At 45.1% G+C, this 20,024-nt stretch overlaps 1 protein-coding gene across 1 annotated transcript in view; it reads right to left on the reverse strand.

The window, feature by feature from the left end:
* The window catches only part of LOC140193710 (pleckstrin homology domain-containing family G member 3-like), a 171,543-nt gene that overhangs the window by 142,494 nt on the left and 9,025 nt on the right, over positions 1–20,024 (reverse strand). The window contains exon 2 of the mRNA XM_072250911.1: positions 17,992–18,184. Coding sequence (XP_072107012.1) covers positions 17,992–18,184 — 193 coding nt within the window. The remainder of the gene's footprint in view (positions 1–17,991; positions 18,185–20,024) is intronic.

Raw genomic sequence — 20,024 nt, forward strand, 5'->3', positions numbered from 1 at the left:
CTGATGAAGGGTCTCAGCCCAAAATGTCAACTGTTTATTCCCATGCATAGATGCTGCCTGACTTGCTGAGCTCCTCCAGCACACTGTGTGTATTGTTCTGAGGATTAATTGTTGTCGGCCACCTATCTGCCTGTTCCATCAGGTTGCCAAAATCTCCCCAAGACGATTACTCTCGCCCTCGTGGCTCACTGCATCTCCAAGTCTTGAACGCCTAATGATCAAATGCCGACTGTTCCATTTACCAAGGGAGTTCTCATCCGTGATCCTGACCACAGCTTACATACCACCGTCAGCTGACTATAATCAGACACTTGAGATACTGCATGATGCCATCAGCAAACAACAAAAAGTCCGCTCCTACACATTTCAAATTACAGTTGGGAATTTCAATCAGGCTTGTTTGAAGAAATCTTTGTTCAATTACCGTCATATAATCCGTAGCACCAGAGGTCACAACATACCAGACCAGTTCTATAAAGAATGCCTACAATTCCATGCCCAGCCAGCACGTTGGGAAATCTGATCACTTGGCTGTCCTTCTCCTACCTGCATGCAGGTAGAGGAGCAGCTCCAGAACTGCTTTGAGTCAGTGGACTGGGCCCTGTTCTAGGGCTCATCTATGGATCTGAATCAATACACCATGGTTGTCACAGACTTGTTTAAAAACAGTCATAGCTGAATATGTCCCCACAAAATCACTCAGCGTCTTCCCCAACCAGAAACCCTGGATGAACAGTGAGATCCGCAATCTGATGAGGGCCAGATCAGCAGTATTCAAGTCTGGCGACCATTAAACTTACAAGAGGTCCAGGAATGATCTCCAGAAAGTCATGGGTGAAGTGGCAATTCCAGACTAAACTTGAATCAATGAAGGATGCTCAACAGTTGTGACAGGATGCAAGTACCATCACCTCTTACAAAGTGAAATCAAGCAAAATGGGTTACAACAGGGCTTTGCTTCCGGGTGACCTCAATGCCTTCTCTGCTTGCTTTGACTATCAAACCATCACAAACTCCCACAGCCCATGATGATCCCGTGATTACAGTTTCTGAGGCTGATGTAAGAGCATCCTTCAGGAGAGTGAACTCACAGAAAATATCTGGCCCAGCTGGGGGACCTTACTGAGTTCTAAAGACTTGTGCTGATCAACTGGCTGGGGTGTTCTCTGAGATCTTTAACCTTTTTCTTTGGCATTCTGAGATATCCACCTGCTTCAAGGAGGCTTCCATTATACCAGTGCCAAAGAAAAACATGGTAACTGTTTCAATAACTATCATCCAGCAGCACTTACATCCAGCGTGATGAAGTGTCTCGAGAGGTTAGTGAGAACTCCTGCCTGAGAAGTGACTTGGATCTGCTCCAATTTGCCTACCAGAAAAACAGGTCCACAGCAGATACCATCTTATTGGCTCTTCACTGGACCCTGGAACACGTGGACAGCAAAGATGCATACATCAGGAATGGCAACATCTCCTCCATGATCTCCTTCAGCATAGGTGCACCAGAAAGCTGTCTGTTTCTCCCCCACTCTACGCACTTTACACTTACAACTGTCTGGCTAAGCATAGCTCCACTGTCATACATAAGTTTGCTGATGACCCCACCGTTGTTGGTGACGAATTAGCATAGAAACCATAGAAACTACAGCACAGAAACAGGCCTTTTGGCCCTTCTTGGCTGTGCCGAGCCATTTTCTGCCTAGTCCCACTGACCTGCACACGGACCATATCTCTCCATACACCTCCCATCCATGTATCTGTCCAATTTATTCTTAAATGTTAAAAAAGAACCCGCATTTACCACCTCGTCTGGCAGCTCATTCCATACTCCCACCACTCTCTGTGTGAAGAAGCCCCCCCTAATGTTCCCTTTAAACTTTTCCCCCCTCACCCTAAACCCATGTCATCTGGTTTTTTTCTCCCCTTGCCTCAGTGGAAAAAGCCTGCTTGCATTCACTCTATCTATACCCATCATAATTTTATATACCTCTATCAAATTTCCCCTCATTCTTCTACGCTCTAGGGAATAAAGTCCCAACCTATTCAACCTTTCTCTGTAATTAAGTTTCTCAAGTCCCGGCAACATCCTTGTAAACCTTCTCTGCACTCTTTCAACCTTATTTATATCCTTCCTGTAATTTGGTGACCAAAACTGAACACAATACTCCAGATTCGGCCTCACCAATGCCTTATACAACCTCATCATAACATTCCAGCTCTTATACTCAATACTTTGATTAATAAAGGCCAATGCAATACCTCACACTTGTCAGTATTAAACTCCATCTGCCATTTTTTAGCCCATTTTTCCAGCTGGTCCAAGTCCCTCTGCAGGCTCTGAAAACCTTCCTCACTGTCTACTACACCTCCAATCTTTGTATCATCAGCAAACTTGCTGATCCAATTTACCATATTATCATCCAGATCATTGATATAGATGACAAATAACAATGGACCCAGCACTGATCCCTGTGGCACACCACTAGTCACAGGCCTCCACTCAGAGAAGCAATTCTCTACCACCACTCTCTGGCTTCTTCCATCGAGCCAATATCTAATCCAATTTACCACCTCTCCATGTATACCTAGCAACTGAATTTTCCTAACTAACCTCCCATGCGGGACCTTGTCAAAGGCCTTACTGAAGTCCATGTAGACAATATCCACTGCCTTCCCTTCATCCACTTTCCTGGTAACCTCCTCGAAAAACTCCAATAGATTGGTCAAACATGACCTACCACGCACAAAGCCATGTTGGCTCTCCCTAATAAGTCCCAGTCTATCCAAATGCTTGTAGATTCTGTCTCTTAGTACTCCCTCCAATAACTTACCTACTACCGACGTTAAATTTACTGGCCTATAATTTCTCGGATTACTTTTCGATCCTTTTTTAAACAACGGAACAACATGAGCCACTCTCCAATCCTCCGGCACCTCACCTGTAGACAGCGACATTTTAAATATTTCAGCCAGGACCCCTGCAATTTCAACACTAGTCTCCTTCAAGGTCCACGGGAACACCCTATCAGGTCCCGGGGATTTATCCACTTTAATTTTCCTCAAGACAGCAAGGACCTCCTCCTTTTCGATCTGTACAGTTTCCATGATCTCAGTACTTGTTTCTCTTAATTCCATAGACTTCATGCCAGTTTTCTTAGTAAACACAGACGCAAAAAACCTATTTAAGATCTCCCCCATTTCCTTTGGTTCCGCACATAGCCGACCACTCTGATCTTCAAGAGGACCAATTTTATCCCTTACAATCCTCTTGCTCTTAATATACCTGTAAAAGCTCTTTGGATTATCCTTCACTTTGACTGCCAAGGCAACCTCATGTCTTCTTTTAGCACTCCTGATTTCTTTCTTAAGTATTTTCTTGCACTTCTTATACTCCTCAAGCACCTTATTTACTCCCTGCTTCCTATACACGTCATACAACTCCCTCTTCTTCTTTATCAGAGTTGCAATATCCCTTGAGAACCAAGGTTCCTTATTCCTATTCACCTTGCCTTTAATCCTGACAGGAACATACAAACTCTGCACTCTCAAAATTTCTGCTTTGAAGGCTTCCCACCTACCGATCACATCCATGCCAGAGAACAACCTGTCCCAATCCACGCTTTTTAGATCCTTTCTCATTTCTTCAAATTTGGCCTTCTTCCAGTTGAGAACCTCAACCCTAGGACCAGATCTATCCTTGTCCATGATCAAGTTGAAACTAATGGTGTTATGATCACTGGAACCAAAGTGCTCCCCTACACAGACTTCCGTCACTTGTCCTAACTCATTTCCTAACAGGAGATCCAATATTGCATCCCCTCTAGTTGGTCCCTCTATATATTGATTTAGAAAACTTTTCTGAACACATTTTACAAACTCTAAACCATCTAGACCCCGAACAGTATGGGAGACCCAATCAATATATGGAAAATTAAAATCCCCTACCACCACAACTTTATGTTTCCTGCAGTTGCCTGCTATCTCTCTGCAGATTTGCATTTCCAATTCTCTTTGACTATTGGGTGGTCTGTAATACAATCCCACTAATGTGGTCATACCTTTCCTGTCTCTCAGCTCCACCCACAAGGACTCAGTAGACAAGCCCTCTAATCTGTCCTGCCTGAGCACTGCTGTAATATTTTCCCTAACAAGCAATGCCACTCCCCGACCTTTCATTCCTTTGCCTCGATCACATCTGAAACATCGGAACCCTGGAATATTAAGCTGCCAGTCCTGTCCCTCCTGTAGCCAAGTTTCACTAATTGCTACAACGTCATAATTCCACGTGTCAATCCATGCCCTCAACTCATCCGCCTTCCCCGCAATACTCCTAGCACTGAAATATATACACCTCAGAAGATTTTTACCACCACTCACAACCTTTCTATTAGTGGATTTGCTTGAACTTTTAACATCATTTATTTTCACCCCAGCCACACTGTCAGCTCTGGTACTGTGGTTCCCATCCCCCTGCAAATCTAGTTTAAAGCCCCCCCCAATAGCATTAACAAACCTCCCTGAAAGGATATTGGTCCCCCTGTAGTTCAAGTGTAACCCGTCTCTCTTGTACAGGTCCCACCTGCCCCAGAAGAGGTCCCAATTATCCTGAAATCTGAAACACTGCTCCCTACACCAGTTCCTCAGCCACTTGTTCCTCCTCCAGAGCATCCTATTCCTACCCTCACTGGCACGTAGCACAGGTAGCAATCCTGAGATTACCACCCTCGAGGTCCTGCTTTTCAACTTCCTACCAAGCTCTCTATACTCACTCTCCAGGACCTCCTCACTCTTCCTTGCTATGTTATTGGTACTGATGTGCACCATGGCATCTGGCTGATCACCCTCCCACTTCAGAATGTCATGCAATCGATCAGAGACATCCTTGACCCTGGCACCTGGGAGGCAACAAACCATCCTGGATTCTCTGTCACGACCACAGAACCTCCTATCTGCACCTCTAACTATCGAGTCCCCTATCACTACCGCTCTCCTCTTTTCCCCCCTCCCTTCTGCACTGCAGAGCCAGACCCAGTGCCAGAGATCCGGCTACTGCAGCTAGTCCCAGGTAAGTCATCCCCCCCAACAGTATCCAATGTGGTATACTTGTTGTTGAGGGGAATGGCCACAAGGGAACCCTGCTCTGCCTGCCCTTTCCCCTTCCCTCACCTGAGCATGTTGGAGGAAGATTGAAAATCTGGCTGAGTGGTGCCACAACACAAACCTCTCATTCAATGTCAGCAAGACCAAGGAGCTGATTATTGACTTCAGGAGGAGGAAACCAGAAATCCATGAGCCAGTCCTCGTTGGAGGAATCAGGTGCAGAAGGTCAGTAACTTTAAATTCCTCGGTGCTATCATTTCAGAGGACCTGTCCTGAGCACAGCACGTAAGTGCAATTACAAAAAAAGCACAGCAGCACCTCTATTTCCTTAGGAGTTGCAAACATTTGCCTTGACTTTGACTGTCTTCTATAGATGTGTGGTGTATATTGACTGGCTGCATCACTGCCTGGTATGGAAGCACCAATGCCCTTGAATGAAAAATCCTACAAAAAGTAATGGATACAGCCCAGTCCATCTCCGATATAGCCCTTCTCACCATTGAGCACATCTATGTGAGCTGCCTTGTTGCAGGATAACAACCCCCATCATCAGAGACCCCAGCCACACAGGTTATGCTCTCTTCTCACAGCTGCCATCAGGAAGGTACAGGAACCTCTGGACTCACCACGACCAGGTTCAAGAACAGTTATTACCCCTCAACCATCAGGGTCCTGAACCAGAGGGGATAACTTCACTCATCTTCATTCGCTCCAACACTGAACTGTTCCCACAACCTATGGACTCACTTACAAGGACTCTTCACCTTCTGTTCTTGATATTTATTGCTTATTATTATTATTATTGTTCTTTTTTTTCCTTTTTGTATTTGCACAGTTGTTGTCTTTTGCACACTGGTTGTCTGCCCTGTTGGTGCGGTCTTTCACTGATTCTATTATGGTTATTGGGTTTATTGAGTATGTCTGCAAGAAAATGAATCTCAGAGTTGTACGTAGTGACATGTATGTACTTTGATAATGGGTTTACTTTTAACTTTGAAGTCTCATATAAGAGAACAGTACAGCACAAGAACAGGCTCTCCATCTCATGATGTCTGTATCAAACAGACTTCTGCCTGTTCATGATCCCTATCCCTCCATTCCAGCATATCCATGTGTCTATCCCAACAGATTCTTAAATGCCACCTGCTATCTACAGATTACAAAATTGTACCCTCTGCACCCAAGTTCCAAGTCTTTAATATATCCACGTGTTAGGCAAAGCAGTAGTCCTTGTACTAGCAACAGAAAATGCTGGAACTACTTTGCATATCAGAGAAGAGAAATAGAGCTAAAGTTCAGATCAAAGACCCTTCATCAGAAGGCCTCAATGATCTTTAATTAGCTTTATATGTCACATGTACATTGAAACATACAGTGAAATGCATCACTGGCATCAACAACCAACACAGTCCGAGGATGTGCTGGGGGCAGCTCACAGTTTCACCACGTATCTGCCTTCAACACAGCATACCTATGACTTACTACCTCAGCCCTTTGGAATGTGGGAGGAAACCAAAGCATCCGGAGGAAATTCACGTGGGTCACGTGGAGAACAACACAGACAGTGGTGAGAATGGAAACCAGACCTTCCAATTGCTGGTGTTGTAAAGTGTTACACTAACTGCCATGCTACCATGTGGTCTGGTGCAAGACCATTCTGACTAAAAGGCATCAAGGTGAAGCGTTAGATCTGTTTCTCTTCCCAGAGAGGCAGCCTGACCTGATGAATATTTCTAGCATTTTTTGTTTTTTTTTTAGATTTCCACCACAGACGTTTTTTTTAAATTTTCTGTTGCTATTATTTTGTTTCCTGCTACTTACATAATATCTATCCACACCCATTAGTCCATTACCTCCAGTGTTAATGACAAACCTATTACTGTATGTGGCACCTTAGCAACTACAGCTGTCGTGTGCCAGGCACCAATATAGATCAGTGGTGATGGAACTTGGTGTGAGAAACACAACAATGGATATTGTCAAGAGATTACAAGGTGGGTGACCAGCCAGGAAAGCATTGGAGTAAAAGAACTAACACTAAGGGGCAAGTTACAGTGGCAAATCAGCTGACTGGTACTAACTGTAAATCTCCATTTAGTCATAGTCATAGTCATACTTTATTGATCCCGAGGGAAATTGGGTTTCGTTACAGTTGCACCAACCAAGAATAGAGTATAAATATAGCAATATAAAACCATAAAAAATTAAATACTATGTAAATTATGCCAGATGGAAATAAGTCCAGGACCAGCCTATTGGCTCAGGGTGTCTGACCCTCCAAGGGAGGAGTTGTAAAGTTTGATGGCCACAGGCAGGAATGACTTCCTATGACGCTCAGTGTTGCATCTCGGTAGAATGAGTCTCTGGCTGAATGTACTCCTGTGCCCAACCAGTACATTATGTAGTGGATGGGAGACATTGTCCAAGATGGCATGCAACTTGGACAGCATCCTCTTTTCAGACACCACCGTCAGAGAGTCCAGTTCCATCCCCACAACATCACTGGCCTTACAAATGAGTTTGTTGATTCTGTTGGTGTCTGTTACCCTCAGCCTGCTGCCCCAGCACACAACAGCAAACATGATAGCACTGGCCACCACAGACTCGTAGAACATCCTCAGCATCGTCCGACAGATGTTAAAGGACCTCAGTCTCCTCAGGAAATAGAGATGGCTCTGACCCTTCTTGTAGACAACCTCAGTGTTCTTTGACCAGTCCAGTTTATCGTCAATTCGTATCCCCAGGTATATGTAATCCTCCACCATGTCCACACTGACCCCCTGGATGGAAACAGGGGTCACCGGTGCTTTAGCCCTCCTCAGGTCCACTACCAGCTCCTTAGTCTTTTTCACATTAAGCTGCAGATAATTCTGCTCACACCATGTGACAAAGTTTCCTACCGTAGCCCTGTACTCAGCCTCATCTCCCTTGCTGATGCATCCAACTATGGCAGAGTCATCCGAAAACTTCTGAAGATGGCAAGACTCTGTGCAGTAGTTGAAGTCTGAGGTGTAAATGGTGAAGAGAAAGGGAGACAAGACAGTCCCCTGTGGAGCCCCAGTGCTGCTGATCACTCTATCTGACACACAGTGTTGCAAGCACACGTACTGTGGTCTGCCAGTCAGGTAATCAATAATCCATGACACCAGGAAAGCATCCACCTGCATCGCTGTCAGCTTCCCCCCCAGCAGAGCAGGGCGGATGGTGTTGAACACACTGGAGAAGTCAAAAAACATGACCCTCACAGTGCTCGCTGGCAAGGTTTCTCTCTTTGGAACTCACAAACTTTCTCCTCCAAAATTGTAGTACAATTACAAGTGCTCAGGGTAATTCCAGACAATGCAAGCCAGTGTGTCCTTACTGATTTGTGCAGCTGGATAGCAAGTGACTGACAGACATCACCAAGGCTGGGAGAGGAGAAGATGCAGTGGGCACTATCCTATCCTCATCCAATGACCATACAATCAACCCACACAATCCAAGCAGGACACAATATGCTGGAATCTGGTACAATGCACAAACTGGGCAGGTCAGGGAGCATCTGTAGAAGGCACAGAAATGGACAGTGGACCTTAAGTCAATGCCATCTGGGCCAATTCAATCTTTCTTGAACACAGGGTGTGATATTTCTACTGCAACAAAAAATCTGCTAAAAGAACACAGCGGGTCAAGTAGCATCACTGGGAGGAAATGAATTGTCAGCTCTCCAGATTGAAACCCTGAAATTCTTCTTCCCTCCCACAGATCAGCCTGACCTGCTGAGGTTTTTCTAACAGATTGTTGCTCCAGATTCCAGCATCATCTTCTCAGTCCTGAAGAAGGATCTCGGCCCAAAACGTTGACTGTATCCTTTTCAATGGATGCAGCCCGACCTGCTGAGTTCCTCCAGCATTTTGCATGTGGTCTTCAGTCCCTTGTATCTGACATTTCTACTTTCACTTCACAAGTACTTCATTTACTGTAGAAAATTTGACTCTTACTGGACTTTGGCAGGATACTTTAGAAATAAAATTTCTTTCGCTGAAGCCTACCCATTTGAAAATGTGTAGGTCACCTTTCTCTACTTGGATGTCAGGTTACAGTTCTGAGAAGCAGGTTGCTTTACTGCCTTAAAAGGTGATATATCATGGTACCTTGTTTAATGGAGGAGAAACACTCATGAGACTCATTAATTACAAACCGATGCAATGTGACAGCCTGGTTTGTGTTCCTCAGCTCACTCAGGATGCGGCAAATCATCAGGAGTGAGTCGGTTGCTGATATTACTGAAGAAAGGCTTCCCTCAAAAGGCCTGATCCCATTCCATTCCTCTCCTGTTCTCATCAATTTGCCCTCATATTCTACCCCTCACCTGTATACTCATCTGTAATTTACTGTGGCTGATTAACCTACCAAACAACGTGTCTTTGGAGTGAGGAAAGAAACCCACACGGTCCAGGGGAGAACATGCAAACTCCACACTGAAGGCATCCTAGCTTAGGACCACTGTTCCCTCTAAGTTGTGTGGCCGCACAGTAACTGCAATGCTCCCGCGCACCTAGCCTTTGTTGCTGTGAAGCTGCAATTTTTTTTAATATCATGTTTTATTAAAGCGCTGCATGGTTTTCAGGGCATGTAAACATTTCCTGCTCAGAGCAACAGTTGGTCTGGGCAGCTGTAAAAAAAAATAGAGGGAACGTTGACTAGGGCTGAACCTGTATTTTTCTACTAGCTCTGCAACTTTTCTGCATTGTTGCAACCCTCCCAGGTTCAAGGCCGAGGTTGCCTAACTTTTAGTCAGACCTGAAACTGACTAGGAACGAGGAAGGTAATCATCCAGGGTTCTGGCCCAGGTACTGCAGTCAAGGATTCAGATGAGGGCAGACTGAGGAAGGTGCTAGTTGCCCTAGTCAGCCAAATAGCCCGTTCCCACGAACTGGGAGGAAGGATTGTTGGGGTCCAACTATCAAGCCACAGATCAGCTACAATCTAACTCGAGCCACCCGCCCACCATTACTACACGTCCCTCTACTGTGCCCCTGAGCAAAACTCAAATTGAGCCCAGGCAACAGCACTTAGATTAGATTAGATTAGATTCAACTTTATTGTCATTGTGCCGAGTACAGATACAAAGCCAATGAAATGCAGTTAGCAGCTAACCAGAAATGCAAAGAATAATGTTATTTACAAAATAACTGCGAATAAAAAGTAAATGCTACAGCACACAAATAGAAAGGTACTGAGACAATACAATATGGGTGCAATACTGCTTAGCTCTGTGATGTGAAGTTCAGCAGGGTCACAGCCTCAGGGAAGAAGCTTTTCCTGTGCCTGCTGGTGCGGGAACGGAGGCTCCTGTAGCACCTACCGGATGTGAGGAAAGTAAAAAGTCCATGGTTAGGGTGAGATGCATCCTTGATAATGCTTTTCACCCTGCCCAGGCAGCGTATATGGTAGATGTTCTCAATGGTGGGCAACTGAGTGCCGATAATCCGCTGGGCAGTGTTCACCACATGCTGGAGTGCTTTGCGGTCCAATACGGGACAATTGCCATACCACACTGAGATGCAGTTGGTGAGTATACTCTCAATGGTACAGCGGTGCAAGGTGAAGAGAATTTATTCAAGCTTATAGGCAAACATACCCAGGGTATAAATACCTTAAAAAGTAGCTTTTTGCAGCAGCAGTTTAGTTCATTCCAGGATTTGAGATATCATCTGAAAATCTACTTCACAGTTTATCCCCCACTCTAGTATTCCCACTGGAGGAAGTAGATTTTCTGTGTACTCTGTAATAAATCGCAATGATTTTTAAATACCTCCCAAATGCAAGGAATTAATGCCCATCACTTGTTTGAACTGGCAATGAGCAAGATAAAATAGGAGTATATAAGAATTGTCGTGTTTCAATCAGTGTGAAATCTGAGCTTTAACAGCAGGCGTTCTGGCTCAAAATCAAACATTGCTTCTGCAGTCTTTAATTACAGTATCAAGGAACAATCAGTGAAACATCAGACTACCTGTGCAGTAAGAGACCTAGGCACCAAGTGATTAGTACAAAACAGTTTCAGGATAGGGGCATGAGGGCACCAGAGGAGGGGAGGTGAGGAGGAACGAGTGCAGTCAGGGAGCCAGGACCTGATGTGCTATGAAGGGGTGATAGATCCATGAGAGGGTGGGAAGGCAGGATCAGGGTGGGAAGAATACACACAGACTCCAAGCAAGGAGGGAACGAAGAAGGGAGCAGAAACAGGGTAAGTAGGGGGAAATGCATGCACTGGGATTAAGGGACAAAGAGAAGTGAAGCAGACTATTGAGGACACCAACTTTTTCCATAATTCAATTAGCAGATATGTACCTCCATATCATACCTTGATACCCCCACCTAACAACAATCAACTCAGATTTTCTATAATTCTTTTTATTCTTTTATATCATTGTTTTCTCCCTTCTTCTTTTACATATTTTTTCCTGTTTTATATAAAGATAATTTTCTTTCTTTTTTGTTACATAGATTCTCATTCTTTTATGAAAATTATATACCTTCCTTCTGAACATCTTAATGCTCACACAGCTTTGATGGAGAGGGTGTTTCAGATTTGTACTACTCAACTGGAAGTATTGTGTTTTCAGATTTTATTCCTAAACAGTCAAAGTTTTAAAGAAAGGCCACTCCAAACTGTACCCCTTCCCCACACACAACTCTGTACGCTACTGAGTGGAAGGTTCCCTTTCTCTCTTTCCGAATCCCTTTAATCGGCCTGATTAGATCACTCATGACATAAGAAATAGGAACAGGAGTTCAGGGGACCTCATTGAAGCCTCCCAGTTTCTGAAAGGCTTCAATAGAGTGGACAAAGAGAGAAAGTTTCCATCAGGAGAGTCTAAGATCTGAGCTCACAACTTCAAAGTCGAAGGACAGAGAGGAGGAGGCATTTCTTTACCCAGAGGGTGGTAAATTGGTAGCATTCATTGCCACAAAGAGCCGTGGAGGCCATCATTGGGTATATTTAAAGGTAGGGACTGGTTGGTTCTTGCTCGTTAGGGGGTATACAGGGAGAAGGCAGGAGAATGGGGTTGAAAGGAAAATCAAACAAGATTCAATGGAGAAACAGACTCATTGGGCCAAATAGCCCAATTCTGCTCCTACATCTCATTGTTTTAGGGAATAAACCATATGACGTTCTAAGCCTGATTCACCATTTATCAAGATCACTGCTTGTAGTCTACCACAGCATCATTTTACTGCGCTGTCCCATATCTCGATTTCCTGTGCTCATAGGTCCATCAACCTTTATTTTGATTGAACATAATGACCGTGCTTCCACACCATTCTGGGGTACAGAATTCCAAAGTTTCACCACACGCTGATTGAAAAAATTTTCCTCACCACAATCCTAAACAGCCTACGTCTTATTCCGAAATGAGACTCCTCAGCCAGGAGCAACACCTTCCTTACATCCTGCCTGTCAAGTGCCTTAAAGAATTTTGTTAGTTCCAATGAATTCTTAACTCATCCTTCTAAAATCTAAAGGATGACAGTCCACAAGGAATTATAGAAATCTGTGCACATAGCCCAGTCATGCAAACCAGCCTTCTCTCCAGTGACTCTATCTACATTATCTGATTGTCTACATTATATTATTATTTGATTGTTTGTGGTTTTGTATTGCTATGTTTGTACTCTGTTCTTGGTTGGTGCAACTATAATGAAACCTAATTTCCCTCGGGATCAATAAAGTATGTCTATCTATCTATCTGCTGCCTCAGGAAAGCAGACAACGTAATCAGGGACCCTTCTTGCCCCAGTTATTCTCTCTTCTCCACTCTCCTATTGGACAGAAGAGAGAAAAGCATGATTGTGAACCACCAGATTCAAGGACAGCTCCTATCTGATTGTTTCTTAAATGTTCCTCTCATAAGCTAAAAGGTGAGTTTTCAGACTATTGTTCTACCAATCTACCTCATCATGTCTCTCCAACTTTTTTTTTCATTGTGTTTAATGATTGGTGTAATAATTACATGCAAAACAAAAGCTTTTCACTGTACCTCAGTACCTGTGACAAAAATAAACCAAACAAAAATGGTCTATTCAATTTCTTCTCATGTGACAAAGCTGCTAACTTTGCAGCTTGGGCAGTGACTCCTCACTGCACTGACCCTATTACAAGCACGTCCTTTCTTAGGTAAAGAATAAAACTCTATGGTGTAGTCCTTTTTTTTGTGAGGGGGGAGTTGGGGGTTTGCTGTTATTGTCACTTTTTTTGCGAGGGAAGGGCTTGATATATTTCCTTTCGACAACTCCCACAGTTTTTTCCCCTCTATTTCATAGCTGTCTGGAGAAGACGAATACCAGAGTTGTATTGTACATGCATACTTTGACAATAAAATGAACCTTTGACCCTTGGATGTGGTTTTACAAAGCCTCTCCGTTATTGCATTATTCCTGTGTTCAAATCCTCTCCTAAGAAAGGTTACCATAACACTTGCCTTCCTCAATTCTTGCTGCATCCAGCCTGTTAAGCACTTTAAGAATGTTGTTAGCTTCAATGAATTCTCATCTCATCCTGCACCTGACTTTTGGCATTCAGTCCAAGACCACCCAGGTTCCTTTGAACTTCTGGACTATGCAATCTCTCACCATTTAATATGCTTTTTTTCTTTAATGTACATAAGTGGTTGACCTCAGATTTTCCTACACTATATTCCATCTACCATGTTTTCACCCACATACTCAGTTTGTCCATGTGTCCTCACACGCTCCTTCATCCTCACACACCCAACTAAAACTGTAGCATCAGCGAACTTAGAAATTTGGCATTTGATCCTCTATGCAACCTTTTTGACACGTCATGAGCAGCTGGGGCCCAAGCAATGATCCATACAGTACCATACCAGTCACAGCCTGCCAGTTTGAGAAGGCTCCATTTAATTCCACTGAACATATCCTACCACTAAATATATCTTTACCTCCCCCCACTCTCCCTCTATGACTCCCTTATCCATTTGTCCCTCCCTGCAAGCATTCTAAGTGCCCATTCACCTCCTCTCTCACCTCCATTCACAGCCCCTTCAGGTGAGGCAATACATCACCTGTGAATCTGCTGGGGGCTGTCTGTTGTGTCTGGTGTTCCCGATGCAGACTCCTCTACATCGGTGAGACCCATTGTAAATTGGAGGACCGCTTCGTTGAGTATCTCCACTCCATCTGCCAAAAGTGGAACTTCCTACTGGCCAAACATTTTAGTTCCGATATGTCGGGCCATGGCCTGCTCTTGTGCCAAGTTGAGGCTACCCTCAGGGTAGAGCAGCAATACTTTATATTCCATCTGGGTAGCCTCCAACCTGATGGCATAAATTTCGATTTCTCCTCATTAAAAAAAAACTTCCCTCCCACTCCCCTCTTCTATTCCTGACTATGGTCTCTTACCTCTTCTCATGTACCTATCACTTCAGCTTGGGTCACCTCCTCCTTCCCCTTCTCCCATGGTCCACACTCCTCTCCCATCTCGTTCTTCTCCAGCCCTTTACCTTTCCCACCCACCTAGCTTCACCTATTACCTTCTAGCTCTCCTCCTTTCCCTCCCCCCAACTTTTTATTCTGACATATTCCCCCATCTTATTCAGTCCTGAAGAAGGGTCTCAGCCCGAAACGTTGACTGTTTATTAATTTCCATAGATGCTGCCTGACCTGCTAAGCTCATTCAGCATTTTTTGTGTCTCACTTTGGATTTCCTGCATCGGTAGACTTTCTTGTGTTTATAATTCCACTCCAGTAACAGATTTTGCTGGGCATATTAGCCCCTAATTCCATGTGCTCTAATCTCATTGACCAACTTTCTGTTTCGGACCTTATAAAGTGTCTTAAAAATCCAAACAACACACATAAAAGTTGCTGGTGAACGCAGCAGGCCAGGCAGCATCTCTAGGAAGAGGTGCAGTCGACGTTTCAGGCCGAGACCCTTCGTCAGGACTAACTGAAGGAAGAGTGAGTAAGGGATTTGAAAGTTGGAGGGGGAGGGGGAGATCCAAAATGATAGGAGAAGACGGGAGGGGGAGGGATGGAGCCAAGAGCTGGACAGGTGATAGGCAAAAGGGATACGAGAGGATCATGGGACATGAGGTCCGGGAAGAAAGACAAGGGGGGGGAGACCCGGAGGATGGGCAAGGGGTATATTCAGAGGGACAGAGGGAGAAAAAGGAGAGTGAGAGAAAGAATGTGTGTATAAAAATAAGTAACAGATGGGGTACGAGGGGGAGGTGGGGCATTAGCGGAAGTTAGAGAAGTCGATGTTCATGCCATCAGGTTGGAGGCTACCCAGACGGAATATAAGGTGTTGTTCCTCCAACCTGAGAGTGGCTTCATCTTTACAGTAGAAGAGGCCGTGGATAGGCATGTCAGAATGGAAATGGGATGTGGAATTAAAATGTGTGGCCACTGGGTAGGTGTTCAGCAAAGCAGTCTCCCAGTCTGCATTGGGTCTCACCAATATATAAAAGGCCACATCGGGAGCACCGGACGCAGTATATCACCCCAGCCGACTCACAGGTGAAGTGTCGCCTCACCTGGAAGGACTGTTTGGGGCCCTGAATGGTGGTAAGGGAGGAAGTGTAAGGGCATGTGTAGCATTTGTTCCGCTTACATGGATAAGTGCCAGGAGGGAGATCAGTGGGGAGGGATGGGGGGGACAAATGGACAAGGGAGTTGTGTAGGGAGCGATCCCTGCGGAATGCAGAGAGAGGGGGGGAGGAAAAGATGTGCTTAGTGGTGGGATCCCGTTGGAGGTGGCGGAAGTTACGGAGAATAATATGTTGGACCCGGAGGCTGGTGGGGTGGTAGGTGAGGACCAGGGGAACCCTATTCCTAATGGGGTGGTGGGAGGATGGAGTGAGAGCAGATGTACAAATATACCATACCCACTGGTTTCCCTATCATCTATTCTTCTAATCACATCCTCAAAAGTACGCCAGTGGTCAAATATGATTTTCCTTTCATAAATCCATGTTGATCCCATTATTCTTCTCCAAGTGTTCTGCATTACATCTTTCGTTATGGATCCCAGCATCATCTCCACCTCTCCTACATCTACCACCCTCAAGCAACAGAAGACAGGTTGTTGTAACCTATCTTCATAACTTAATCCACCACAATATGATGCACTCATTTAATTCTAAAATCCCTTGCAATTGTCCTTCATCTTCTCCTGAAGGCACTGGCTTCAGAGGTATCCACTGGAGAGTGCATGGAGGCAGGCCAGCTAAGTGAACAGCACTAGAGGTCACAGAATTCTGTCCTTGACTAATACTAGGACAAATACAAAATTGAACATGGCACATCTCCAGTGGCATCTGCTAAGGACAACCACTGCCTACCCTTGCAGAGGTTCCTTAGGGAAGTGCACAGGGGGGTTGATGTCAGAGGATGGTGGCCCCCGTAAAGTCCCTCCCAGTAGGCTGTAATGAGATCAGGGTGTCTTTCGGATGAGGGGAGATATCCATCCATGTGAAAATAGTTTATATTCTAACATCTAACTAGCAGCTCCACCCCCACCCCAACTCACCAAAGAGTTAGTGGCTCCCAATACACTATGAAACCTCAGGGATGGCTTGGGGTTAAGCGAGAATGAATGATCTTGTAGATGGGTTATGAAAAGATGTGATTGTTCTCCTTGAATGAGAGAAGAATGAAGGAGGTTTAACAACAGGAGGTCGAAGTTACACCAGGTATTGATAGAGCAAACAGAGAGGAACGATCCCTACTGCAGATCGGTCGGTAACCAGAGCGTACAGGGTTAAGGAAGTTGGCAAGGAGGCATACAGAAGGTTTCTCTTCTGAAAACACAGCTGTTTGCTGTGGAATGCACTGCTTCAGAGGGCAGAGGAAAAACATTTAATAGTAACCAATTTTCAAAAGGAAATTGCGCCTCTCACTCATGCATACACACACACACGAAACAGAAAATGCAATGTGGCCAACTAATCAACATTTAATTCTGATGTCTAAGCTCTAAAAGGCTGTGTTGTTCAAAAAGATGGAAATCCGACAGTGTGGAATATGGGCTCAAGACTTAAGCTCACATCTTCCTGACTGAGGCAAGGAACCGTGCAAAGAATGTCGCCTAAAAACTCCCATGTAACCCAAAGCTGCTACCAGTGAGCCGTTGGAGGCTGCAGGATATAGGCTGGCACAATGCCAGTTCATTAGGGCCAGAGAAGCCAGAACGGTGCCACCCTCAAGAGGGTGGTGGGGGAGCATGAATGCAACTAATAGGCCTATTGGTCCTGTCTCTTTGTACCTGGTTTCATCGCCAACCTTGGAAATAATGCTGACTCAAACGACCAAGTGGAAAAAGGAAATGAGGTAGTAGTCAGCCCATAAGAAGCAGGTGTTATAACACTGAACAGAAATACTTTGTGCATTTCAGACTGACCTTATTATTTCTAGCGTGTAATCAGAAACCCAGGGATAAAACACAGGAAAAGTACAAAGAACGTTGCCTATAAACTAGCATGTAACCTAATCTCAATTCAACTTCCATGGCATTTAAATGACTGTTTCTACACGTTTCCTTTATACTTTAGACCAACTGTGGTTTAATAATGTATTCTGCAGTACGCACCTCATAAATGGTTTTACTGACCCGTAGTTCCCATGAAAAGCAGTGGTACCCAATGCCATTTCAAAACACACCACAACCAACAAAATACCTGTCGCAATTTATAAACACAGCAGACAATTTACAGTGAACAAGCTCCCACATAAAGGAATGCAATAATAAGCAGACTGAGGGATAATTATCAGCCAGGACACTTAAAAGAACTCCTCTTTTTTACTACAAATAGTCCCCTGTGACCCTTTTCATTCTACTCAATTAATAGTTTAACAACTCAGCTTAAAAATTATACTCTTAACTTAACTGTTGGCCTGGATTTCTGGAATGGGTCTTCAAGCCATGACCACATCCAACCACCTCAGCCCTCAAAGGTTCCCATTTCCTCACCTTGGGCAGCTCGCCTTGCAGCTTGCTTCTGATAGCACTGAGTTTTGCTTGCACAAAGGCCGAAGTGCAAAGGTCGAAGGTGACGAACCATCCAATCAGCAGCAGCTGCAGAAGATGAAGAGGTGCATCTTGAGTTGGCTTGATGCTCCAGTGGGCTGTCTCGGTTTTCCCCAGCCTTTTCTGGGCTTTGTGTTTGGATGAACAGACCTTCTAACGATGCAGGAAATTGTCAATCAGGCATTCTTCATGCCAAATCCCAGTTCAGCCCCGCTGCATATCAAGTAGAAACAAAGGACAATAACCCCTCTCTCCACCTGTGTGCACACTCGTACAGGTCAGTTTTCTCACAGGACGAAATACATTTCTTTATGAAACATTTAATTGGAAATTGAGCTTATGTTTGCTTCATGTGCTTATATTCTTAAGACAGAAAGTCATGGATTCCAGCCCTATTCCAGAGCTGAATATCTGGGCACTGATCACTGAGCTGCCCTGAGAAACAGTGTGCTGACCGAGCTCTCTGCCCTTAGGAGGGAAACATTAGGGCAAGATGGAGGCACAAGAAACTACGGATACTGGAACCTGGAGCAAAAAACAATCTGCTGGAAGAAGTCAATGGGTCAAGAAGCCTCTGTGGGAGGAAAGAAGTGTTTCAGTTTGAAACCTTGCATCAGGACTGAAGGTGGAGAGGTGAGATGGCCAGTACAGAGAGGAGGTGACTTACGGACAGAGAGGGCTGTAAGGTGAGAGACAGGTTGCATCAGGTAGGGAGGTAGTTGGGGAGGGGGAAGGGGGAAGAGGGAGAAAGGGAAGGGAAAAACAGAAAAGTGATGAAAGGGGAAAATGAAGCTGGAAGACAGCTGCTGGAGGTAGGCAGGGAGGAACACAAAGTGCTAACAGTGCCGGATTTGGCTAAGCGAAGGAGGTGAAAATGGGAACCATTAGAGGAGAAGAGAAAGGTGAATGCTAGTTGGAACAAGATGTTGGATGGAGGATGGGGGTGGGGTTGTAACCTGTGTGTCAGGTGGGTGGACAGAGTCAGGAAAGAGAAAGGAGACAAAGATGGGTGAAAGGGAGTTGGGGGTGAAAGGGATGGGGCACAAACATGAGAAGATCATAGAATCAGAAAGAGAGGGGTGACGGGGCAGGTGGACGGGGGTTGGATGGGTGGACAGGGTGCGGGACGGGGAGAAGGTTTGTGGGACAGGGAGGAGTGGGCGGGATGGGGGGGGCGGGACAGAGAGGAGGGGGTGGGGGACGGGGAGGAGTGGGCAGGACGGGGAGGAGGGGGCGCGGGATAGGGAGGAGGGGCGGGACGGTGAGGAGGGGGCGCGGAACGACGAGGAGGGGGCGTGGGACTGGGACGAGGGGCCGCGGGACGAGGAGAAATGCTGGCAGAATCAAGGAGAGGAGCATCGGAGTTCGCATGATTAGTGTTAAGGACGTCATACATTATTCTTTCTGTTTGCATCGTGGCCTGGTATGGAAACTCTAATGCCGCAGGAGCACAAGAGGCTACAGAGAGCGGCGGACTCAGCCAGTGCTACCATGGGTACAATCTCCCCTCCAGAGGATATCTTCATGAGGATGGTTCAATCTATCATATAGGACACCATCCATCTAGGCTGCGCCCACTTCCCAATGCTGCAATCACACAGGAAGCACAGGAGACCGAAGACCTCAAGTTTCAATGACAGCTTCTTCCCCACTGGCATCAAGTTCTTGAACTGACCTGAAAAACCTTACTACCTCAGACTACAGGCTTTACTTTCTCTCAATTTTCATTTGTGTTGTTGTGTTTATTTTGATTATTTTGTCATGTAAGTTATATATAATTTAGTTTAATGTAAGTTTATACTTGAATTTGTAAGTACTGAGATGCTGCTGAATAATGCTAATTTTCATGCCATTTATACCCTGGGAACACGTAAACAAACCATGACAA

This window comes from Mobula birostris, chromosome 1 (assembly GCF_030028105.1).
Source record: "Mobula birostris isolate sMobBir1 chromosome 1, sMobBir1.hap1, whole genome shotgun sequence".
NCBI classification, from domain to species: Eukaryota; Metazoa; Chordata; class Chondrichthyes; order Myliobatiformes; family Myliobatidae; genus Mobula; species Mobula birostris.